Source organism: Nannospalax galili, unplaced genomic scaffold, assembly GCF_000622305.1.
Source record: "Nannospalax galili isolate Female #2095 unplaced genomic scaffold, S.galili_v1.0 scaffold309, whole genome shotgun sequence".
In the NCBI taxonomy this organism is placed as follows: Eukaryota; Metazoa; Chordata; class Mammalia; order Rodentia; family Spalacidae; genus Nannospalax; species Nannospalax galili.
Genome location: NW_008359589.1, coordinates 27,000 through 37,635, shown reverse-complemented (window position 1 = coordinate 37,635; position 10,636 = coordinate 27,000). Strand labels below are relative to the sequence as shown.

The 10,636-nt window shown below is 43.4% G+C and overlaps 1 protein-coding gene across 3 annotated transcripts in view; it reads left to right on the top strand.

Moving 5' to 3' along the window:
- C4bpb (complement component 4 binding protein beta) overlaps positions 1-8,766 on the top strand; it is a 24,701-nt gene extending 15,935 nt beyond the window's left edge. For all 3 annotated transcript variants that reach the window (XM_029558784.1, XM_029558783.1, XM_029558785.1), the window contains 2 exons: positions 7,894-8,020; positions 8,565-8,766. In XM_029558784.1, the coding sequence (XP_029414644.1) occupies positions 7,894-8,020; positions 8,565-8,714 (277 nt within the window). In that variant the 3' untranslated portion in view covers positions 8,715-8,766. The remainder of the gene's footprint in view (positions 1-7,893; positions 8,021-8,564) is intronic.
- The last annotated feature ends 1,870 nt before the right edge of the window (positions 8,767-10,636 follow it).

Genomic DNA, 10,636 nt, shown 5'->3' with positions numbered 1-10,636 from the left:
GGCCTTCAAGTTTAGTTCTGCTTCTTTTTTTGAACTTTATGTGTCTTTGTGGTTTCCTTTTTGGGTATGAAGAGCTGGTTCGTCTAAGCTTCTGGTTCTCTTTTGATTTTATATTGTCGTGGCCAGATTGATTTTGTTTTCAGGAGTTCCGCGGTGGCCCAATTCCAATGTGGGTCAGAAGTTTTCAGACTTTCTCCTTAGGTCTGGAATCTTCTAAGAATGATTTTGGCCTCAGGAACTTGGGTGTTGGACTGACCTGAGATCCTGGCCATGGCCGTGCCAGCAGGGATGCAAAGGCATATGGGTGGGAATAAGCCCCAAGATTTCCCAGGGAGTGGATTGAGTAGCTGGGTTGTACTGGATGCAAAGGTTCAGGGAGAGGAAAGGTAAGCCTCAGAGCCCCAGGAAGAGGCTGTCAGCCCCAGATAGAGGCTGGCGGGTGTTGCAAGACCAGGGAAGTAGAGGGAGGTGAGGGCGGGGCCAGATCCAGAAGCAGTGCTCCTGGGGCCCAAGGAAGGCACTAAGTTGGTCTGGGTGAAAAAGATCAGGAAGCAGTATTGGTTTCCCAGGTGTCTGGGGACCCAAGACTAGGAATGGCGCAGGGCCCAAACTAGGAGTAGAGAACATGGGGGAGATGAAAGGGTGAAGGCGGCTGGGGGAGTCAAGGTGCGGAGGGCTGTGCGATAGACTTACCACAAGAGAGGCCTGAGGGCAGGAGCGCAGGGCAGGAGAGTTAGCTGGTGGTGCAGGTCCAGGGAAACAGGGAGAGGTGAGGGTGGGGCCAGGTCCTGAAGCAGTGCTCCTGGAGCCCAAGGAAGGAACCAAGCTGGCCTGGGCAAAAAGGATCAGGAAGCAGCACTGGTTCCCCAGGTGTCTGGGTACCCAAGACCAGGAATGGCACAGGGCCCAAACCAGGAGCAGAGAATAGCGGGGGAGATGGAATGGCGAATGAGGCCGGGGGAGTCAAGGCGTGGAGGGCTCAGCGATAGACCCACCCCAAGAGGCCTGAGGATAGGAGAGCAGGCCAGGAGACTTAGCTGGTGGTGCAGGTCCAGGGAAAAAGAGAGAGGTGAGAGCGGGGCCAGGTCCAGAGGCAGTGCTCCTGCGGCCCAAGAAGGCACCAAGCCCATCCGGGTGAAAAGGATCAGGAAGCCGCACTGGCTCCCCAGGTGTCTGGGGCCCCAAGACTAGGAATGGCACAGGGCCCAAGCTAGGAGTAGAGAACAGCGGGGGAGATGGAAGGGTGAACGCGGCTGGGGGAGTCAAGGTGCGGAGGGCTGTGCAATAGACTTACCCCAAGAGCGGCCTGAGGGCAGGAGCACTATTTTTCTTCTTTTAAGGCCTAGCAAGTCTAACTGTGTTCCTCCAATGCTCTTGGGTGGAGGTCTGTCCTTTGGAATCTGGTCAGCCTACCAGGCTTTACACCCCTAAGGAAAATTGACTCTCTCTCTCCCAACAGATATTTGCCAGTAGATCCTCAGTTTGGGATGGGGCTTCTTGCCCATTTTCCCCTATCTGTGCCAGGTTTTTGTCTGGCTTGGCATGCACAGGTCTTGTGCATGCTATCACAAGTGCTGTGGGTAGCCCTTCCATTCTTTTATCATTCCATGTCTTCCACATATATCTTGAGACAAGGCACTGAGTACACATTACGTCCAGGTTCCACAGCATCAATCTAATCTACAGCATTAGAAAAGCAAGATTAAAGGGCCTGCTGGCAGGAAGTACAGTGCATATCAGAATTGGCTTCTGACTTAGAAGACTCACTTCTTGGTAGCATGACTTATAGGTCAGGAGGATATTCTATTGGCTGTCCAGTTATGGAGCAACCAGTCCCATTCCACTATCTTGGCCAAATGAAATCACCCATGACAGCCCTTTCTATCCACTTTGGGCAATTCAAAGCAAACCCAGCAATCACTGACGTTAGCAACCTAAAATCTGGTATTAGCCCAATTGAAGAACAGGTTCTCTGCTGCCTTCCTTGGAGAAAAAAGAATGTTTAGCAGGAAGGTCTGCACCATTGGATAAGATACATGTCACAGCATGATCTTGTGTCAGAAGAGCCACTAGCTGATCAGGCTGGGATTCAGGGGAAAGAAAGGAAAAGGCTACTACAGGGAGATGCAATTGCTGTTTGTTTATATGAGACTCCCTTTGGGAATCATTCCCTTTAGGAGGCATACTTTAATCTTGTTAGCTCATTTCCTACCCGGGTTGACATAACAAATTTTCTGTCTCTTTTTCCACAGAGAGCCAGTATCTAGAACCATTTAGTGCTGGTTTGGACCTTTTAGGGCTACATCAGGTATTCTGTGGATGATGTTATGTTAGTTAAACCTGGGAGCAGCAAATTGTTTGTCAGGTCCCCATCCTGGCTATAGAGATTTGTCCATTGTAATTTGTAGTTTCAGTACTGAAGGACCCTCTTGGGTAATCATGGCTGTTGCTACCAGCTTGTGTTTTTGAGGCCTTTCACTGAGAATTTTCAAGGCTTCCAGGAGACTAAGGCTTTATCTTTAAAGCCCACTTTAGTTACCTGTTAATGTTTTTAATAAGTCCTGCTCCTGATGAATCCTGTTCCCACTGGATTGCAGGGTAGGTAGAAGACCCATGATATATCTTGGTCTTTAGCCTACTGTTATACTCCATGATGAATGAAATGGGTATGTGGGCTATTTTCGATTACCTGGGTAAATCTCATATATTGAGTTCAGTCTAGTGAGTCTAATTAGCTGTGCATTTGGGTGACTTTTCCTGGGACAGTCTAGTGACAGTGTTAGCACATGCCAACCTAAACTGGGATTCCTCTGAGCCTGGTAGAGGGTTGATGTAGTCTATTTGCCATCAGTTTAAGGGCATGTCCCCTATTTTGATGTGTGTCTTGGATGCTACTGAATCACATCACACATTTTTGGCAAACATGTACAATGTTCCTCATCTTGGGAGATGGAATCTCCATTGCATTGCAACAGCCTACATGGTTTTGTGGACTGCCTGTCTCATTCAGCTGTGTAACCAGGTGAGGTCTTCTATCTGACAAGCCTCATCATTTCACTGTCATTGTAAGAATTGGTGAGCAGCAATGGTATAACATCACCTGTTTCTCTTGTACACTAGTTCTTACCTCTCCCCACAGTTTTTACCCTCCCAGTGTCTGTTAATGGACCACTATTGACTCTGCCAGTGAGGAAGCCAAAATGGAAGAAGACCGTTGAACATGGCCCAACTCGTGTTCTCTTCTCCCATTATTAGGATCCATACTGACTATTGTGACTTTGTCCCTCATCAACCCAAAAGTTTTCTGTCTTTGGGTAGTAGGCTACTGTCCTCCACTACAGTGTAGTTTCCCGTTGGTGAGCCATCAGTTTATAATGCTTCCTCAGGGAATGGTGGCTCCCTTTCCTCCACTGATGAGAGGTGGTCTGACATTTTATTGGGTACAGTCACTCTATCTTCTGTTTGATAAGTAATGGGGTCCCAAAACTGCTGGAGTTCTCTGTCCATCCCTTCTGTCTACGATATTATCCCTACTTGACTGAAGTAGTCATCGATGTTTACCAAACCATGGGTGAATCTGCAGCTGACATATCTGGCCTCCAGTGGGATGAGTAGTCAAACAGCAGCTTCTTGGTTAATGGGTTTTGTGGCTAATAAGGCTTCATAAGTAGTACACTGTTCTTTTTATGACAGACTCTTTCAAGCCTCATCACCCTTCCATAATCAAGATCAGATGTTAATCTTCTGCCATGGTCTCCAACTCAACCCATCCTGAAGCCATTTACACACACAGTTAGCTCCTGGGTGTATCAATATTGCATAGCCAATACTAGATTAACAGCCTGTTTTGCATCCTTAAATGTCATGGTAGGAGCTTCTGTCCGGTCCCATACCTCTCCTTTTCTATTCAAATTATAAAGTGGCTTCAGGTGGGAAGGGTAATGTTTGGAATGAAAACACCTGCTGACGTCACAAATTTCTGTATTTGCTTAATCGTGCAGAGAATAGGGAAAACATGTGTCTTGTCTAGTATTGTGTGTGGCAATACTTTGACCTTACCCTGCCAGATAATGCCTAAATATTTCATCAACAACCCTGGTCCTTGGACCTTGTTTGGATGAATGGCCCATCAATGTGATGGAATACTTGAACAGTTTCTGGTTGAGTCCATTGTGCTAGGTCAGATACCATTATCCCATGGCCTATTGTGGAGCTATGTAAAAACCCTTGGGTAACATGGTGAAAGTCCACTGATGGACTTCCCAGATGAAGGAAAATTATCTTTGTGTTTCAAGTACTATATCAGAGCTGAAGAAATCATTGGCTAAATCTAGCATACATGGTCATAGCCCAGTTGTGCTTTGAAGTCTTTAAACAGTGTAGCAATATTAAGTATAGCCACATACACCTTATTTAATTCCCTGTAACCCACTGTCTTATGCTATGCCTCATCAGACTTTTGAACCGACCATGACAATGAATTATAGGGTCTGTGTTTCAGCATAATGATGTCTGCCTTCCCTAACTTGTGGATTGTTTCCATGACACCCAGGTGCTCCAACCTATCCTCAGACAGTAGTGGTGTATGATCACCACTCATCTTGGAGTCAGTGGTGCCACCGGAAGGTGTTTGGTGTGGCTTCTCAAGATTGGTTTTATGGCTGAGATATGTTTGTTTTCTCTTAACCAAAGTTCTCCACAGTAGTTTGCAAGCACTTTTCCCACAATATGTGTACTTCTATAATCAGGGATTGTGGATTTGTATACCAGATAGACTTTGGGGGACATATACCCCAGTCCCAAAGTGAGCACTATCTCTAACTGTTTGTCTCCTGGAGCAATCAGTTGCTGTTAAATCGTTATATATGGCTTCAGTGTCTACTGTACAGTTGCTTTCTGTGTTACAGGGAATTAATATATAGCCAGCTGTATCGGAGGAGTCGGTTCCAGGGATGTGGAAACTTGGAACAGTTCCCTATTTATTAGTTCTTCAGAACCAGGGTCCCTCTAGTTGGGGTGAGGAAGGCAGTGTAGATGGCTTAGAGGAAGCCTCTTTTCTCACATTTCCAACTAGAGGGTGGGTCTAGATTTTTCTTTTCACCCCTTCACACATACCAGTGTCTATTCCAGAGTTATTTTTTGTTTTGTGTTTTGAGACAGGGTCTCACTATGTAGTGTCTGGCTGTATTGTAGAGTTCTAATAGCAAGTTTTCTATTTTCAGGAGTAGGAGTTGGAGTCTTTTCTTTAGGGATTGACTTCCAAAGTTGCATCATACACATTTGACTGTGTGTCTTTTGAAGGACATATTTTCCTCTGACAGTTTCACGCATGCATATAATTTATTTGTATCATTTTCACCCCCATTACGTTCCTCCGTCTCTTACCCAGTCCTACTGAACCTCTTCCCAACAAGTCTCCTTCCTTGTTTTTCTCTTTTCTTTTATGATCCATTGAATTTAGCCAGATTTGCTCACCTGATGTGTCTTTTGAAGGACGTATTTTCCTCTGACAGTTTCACGCATGCATATAATTTATTTGTATCATTTTCACCCCCATTACGTTCCTCCGTCTCTTACCCAGTCCTACTGAACCTCTTCCCAACAAGTCTCCTTCCTTGTTTTTCTCTTTTCTTTTATGATCCATTGAATTTAGCCAGATTTGCTCACCTGATGTGTCTTTTGAAGGACGTATTTTCCTCTGACAGTTTCACGCATGCATATAATTTATTTGTATCATTTTCACCCCCATTACGTTCCTCCGTCTCTTACCCAGTCCTACTGAACCTCTTCCCAACAAGTCTCCTTCCTTGTTTTTCTCTTTTCTTTTATGATCCATTGAATTTAGCCAGATTTGCTCACCTGAGTGTGGCTGGGCCATGGGCAACTTAACGGTCGCTGCTGGCCTCTCTTTTCTGGGCCATTCTCTTTTACATTTTGAGTAACACACATCCCTGCCTTTTGTCTTATTCTTTCTGTTTTCCCAAATCTTTCACCATTTGAGCTTCTTTTTGTATTTATCATAACATGGGGGGCAGTATGGATACCAGAACTCCATACATGACTGGAGGTATTCTGTGCAAGAAAACGTCTCTCATATCTGTAGAAGTTCATTATCAGCACCAGCAAAAGGCTGAATATACACTGCATATTTCATACCAAATTCCTCCAAATATGACTGTAACTCCTCCATAGATGTCCATCTTTCCTTTGGCATGGGAACTCTCCAGAGTCGGGTCAAGTATGCACAATGGCAGTAGTTAACCATGCTAGCAATGGCCCCACAATTACATCTGTAGTGGTTGACTGTTGATGCTGCTGCAGTGCAGTTATCCCACTAAGAAGAATGTCATACACACTATGTTTTTGCTTGGCCTTGGCTCCCAGATCCACTGACTCTAGAGGAGTGGAGAGGTATACTGGGGTATGCAGGCACTCTGGGAAAGGCAGATTGTTTGGGCCCATACCTTCAGAGGATCTTCACATCAAGTCTTCTGTGTCATTATACTCTGGTGTAGTACCATACCTGTAAATCCTCGCCTGTCAGGCCAGGCTTCTTTGCTGTTGACTTAGGCCAGTCTGGATCTCTTTCTAACTTTAATTCTTCCTGTAATTTTTTCACTCAGAAACCAGCAGCTCTTTCCTTATTGGTGGCTTCTCTGAGAACAAGTGTCCTGCAACAGCAACAGTGGCCATTCAGTCTTCCTTTCGCTTTCCTACAATTGATTTGTTTGTTGACTTCAATATGGTTAGCAAACTCTCTTGTACTTTTGGAATGTCCCTGTACTCACAGGGTATCCCCACAAGTCACAAGGTGGGATCATATTAAAGTGTATAGATGGCTTAGGCCAGCGTGAGATTCCCTTGCAGAACCCATGTTCACACTTAGAATCTGTTCCCCTTTGGAATCTGCCCACCAGGCCTGCTTTATGCAAACCCAAGGACTCAAAAGCCTCAAGAGTAACAAATGTTTCAAAATGCCAAAGAGCTCAGAGGACTCAATGGGAATTTGGACATCTTTTATTACTAAGCAGTCCTTGGTGGCAGCAGGCCAGGAGACAAGGGTGTACACCATGCCTGCATCAATATCTGAACATATGCAGAAAAGAGAGAAATGGATTCTAAGTGCTCAGTATTACAGTAACTAACTTGTAAAGGGTCAGACCTTATCTTCCTTCTCTGTTTTACTGTCTTCAAAGGCCAGTAACACTTCCCACATCAATACTCACTCTCACAGGCTGCAGAGCACCTACAAGAACAAAGTTCCTATGACTGCCTCAGATAACAACAGTGGAGTATTCCACAGAATTAAAGAGCAGAAACCTTAAGACACAAGAAGTTAAGAAATGCAGCTATTTAGAGTTTGACACTTAAAGCATCATAATTAAAGTTGAACCCTAATTTAAATGTCTGGTCTCCACCCTGATGGATGCCCTGCCCTTTCTTTCTCATGATCTGATTGAGTCATGTGGCCTCACCAGCCTTTAAGTCTTACCTCTCATTTTTGCATCACCTTGACTTGTCTCCTGTTAAATGCTGCTGCTCTCCTTTAGCCTATTCACTTGCTTCTGCTTTTTAGGGTTTAGATACAGGTGCCTTTGCAAGTTATCATGAATGATCAAACATCCCTTCCCTCACCCATTCAAATTGTGGGTGGAAACACTGGCTCAGAATTTCTCTCTTCTCTATGTATTATTTTGAGGTGACTCATCCCTTTGGTATGCCCACCATTTTAGGAAAGCTGTTTTATTTTATAGCTGCTGTGTTAGACTGAGATAACTTAAACATGCATTAAGGCTTGGAGGAACGGAGGTGGGTTTGCTCCCAGCTTGAAATAATGGCACACAGCCCAGTTAGAAGACGGAAAGGCTAAGAGTTGTTCTAACTTCTGTTCAGATACCGCTTAGTGGGCACACAGGAGCTGCGGTGCATTGATGGGGAGTGGAGCAGTTCCCATCCCATCTGTGAGCTGATCCAGGAAGCTCCCAAACCAGTTACACTGACTGAGTTTGAGAAAGCCTTTGTAAGTAGGGGTTCCTTTCTGTTTTGTTCTTAGCTGCAACTCCAGGGCCTGGCATCATGCTTGGCATGTGCTTAGTGGATATCTGCTTAATTTGGGATAATGTTGAATGGATTAATCTTGCTCTGACAGAGCCTCATAAAATGTCATTTCACATTTCTAGATAAGGATATTATCATTCATCACCATCACAGATACCTCATAAAACCCTCTCTGTAGGATTTATTGTCTCATTTGGCATATAGAACAAGGTATAGAATTATACTCAGTGCCTGAGATTTGTAAGCACTGACTGCTATGAGATGTCTCTCCAAGTCTAGACTCTACTGAATTCTGAACAGATTTATTTTCCTTCAGACTTCTTTTAGTCCATATTATTATGGGGGAAATATTAATGATTATATTTAAACCAGAAAATATTAATTATTGATCATGTTGAAGACTCAGATCCCTGTGGAAGCTCTCTGGCTTTACAGCTTATTGGTTTTAGAGGACAGTGCTGAATCCCAGCTTTCCATTTGTAACTTAGACCCTTTTCTCTCCTCAGCTGGTCTTTCAGGAGAATAAGGATCTTTGTAGTGCCATAGAGAGCTTCATGAAAAGACTAGAGGAAAGTGGCCTAACCCTGGAAGAACTGAAATATTCCCTGGAGGTGAAGAAAGCTAAGTTGGAAGCAAGCGTTGTTGAAGGATCATAGCTGAGCAGGCCGGTAATAGCAATACATCTATGAATAAATTGTCCTCTTGTTTCTGAAACTGGTTTTAGATTGTTTCTTTTTGAGCTGAAATTCAAGTTATAGTAGGTATGGCTTATGATGCAGTGTGTGTGTATGTGTGTTTGTGTGTGTGTGTGTGCGTGTGTGTGTGTGTACATCTGTATGAATTTTTCTTAGAATGGGGAAAGGCCACGCATAGTAGTTACTGCTTCAGACCAGAGCTGGCCATATGCTAATGGAGAGTGGAGAGTTTAATTTTCTGTTTATATGGAAAGCTTGGATCTGAGCTGAGTATACATCATATTTTAATGAGACATGAATAATAAGGCAAACATTAACATCAAATTTCCCAAAACTTCTGAGACAAAAACTTTGGTGGTTTGAATGAGAAATACTCTCGGATGGCTCATGTATTTGAATACTTTGTCCCTGTTGGTGATTCTGTTTGGGAGAGCATGAAATCTTTAGGAGGTGTAGCTTTGCTGGGGAAGTGAGTCACTCTGAGCAGGCTTTGTGAGGTCATAGCCTTGCCTCGCTTCCAGTTTGCTCTCTTTGCTTTGTGTTTGCTATTGAAAATGTGCGCTCTTAGCTTCCTGTCCCTGCCACCATGCCTCTCACTTGGTGCCATGACTGCTTGCCATGATGGAGTCTTATTCCTCTGGAACCATAAGCCAAAACAAACTCTTCCATATATCACTTTTGGTCATGGTATTTTATCACACAGAAAAGTAACTAATAGAAAAACTAAACTCTTATTCTGGAAAAATAAACTAACAACAATTGCAACTTTAAAATGACCCATTGAGACAGAAGTAGAATTAGGCCCTAAACTCTCCCCTATCTCTGGTTTGGGAAGCCAGGTATCTGGACCTTCTTTGGTAATATTATTACTGCCTTTTGGATGACTCCCAGTCCTGCATCACTATGAGACTGAGATGATGCAGAATGGTGTTCTTCCCCTTATTTGGGGGCCAATGAAATAAGAATTCTAAGACTTTCTATCACTACGTTATACTGAACTAACACAAGGGGCTTCTCCCATCTCTCACCCTGCTACACACAGCACACTGGAAACATGGCTAAAGTATAGCCAAACTATATGACAGTTCAAAACAATAGAAAATCTCTAGGTGATACTTGAATATTTTTATTATTTTTTATTTTATGTATATGAGTGTATTGCCTACATGTATGTAAGTGCACTCGTGTCATGCAGTGTTCACAGAGGTCAGAAGACAGCATCATATCGCCTGAAACTGGAGTTATGGATGGTTGTTAGCTGCCATATGAGTTCTGGGAACCAAACCTGGGTCCTATGCAAAAGCAGCCAGTGCTCTTAACCACTGAGCCATCTCTCCAGCTCCTCTAGCTCATATTTGAAAGGATTATAGAAATGAACTTTTAAGTAGCTGACAGTCTTTTAGCAGACACATGGCTCGTACACATACAAATTCATTTCAGGATGGTTAGAATGAAAAAGACACTTTTCAGAAAACAGTGTGCCCATATGGGGAATGCGTCATTTTTGGGAGGAAGATGGGAGGAAATTGTTAATGAAAAGGTCATAATTATTTAACTCTTTATTTGTACTCTATTTTTTTATTTTTGAGACACAGTCTCATGTGGTCTAGGCTGGCCTTGAACTTCTTATGTAGTTGGGGATGAACTTGAACTCCTGATCATCCTGCCTCTCTTTCATAAGTCTTGGGATTACAGATGTATGGTACCATACCCAGGTCAATATTAGGAACATTTAAAATAATTAATGGTACACTAAATGTTTTGAAGTATTTTATAAAGATAACTATGAAGAAACAGAAAATCTTGAAATATGATTTTAAATAAAAATAGCCTAATAATAAGTACTGCTGATGACATCTATATAAAACTCTTTCTTGTGGGAA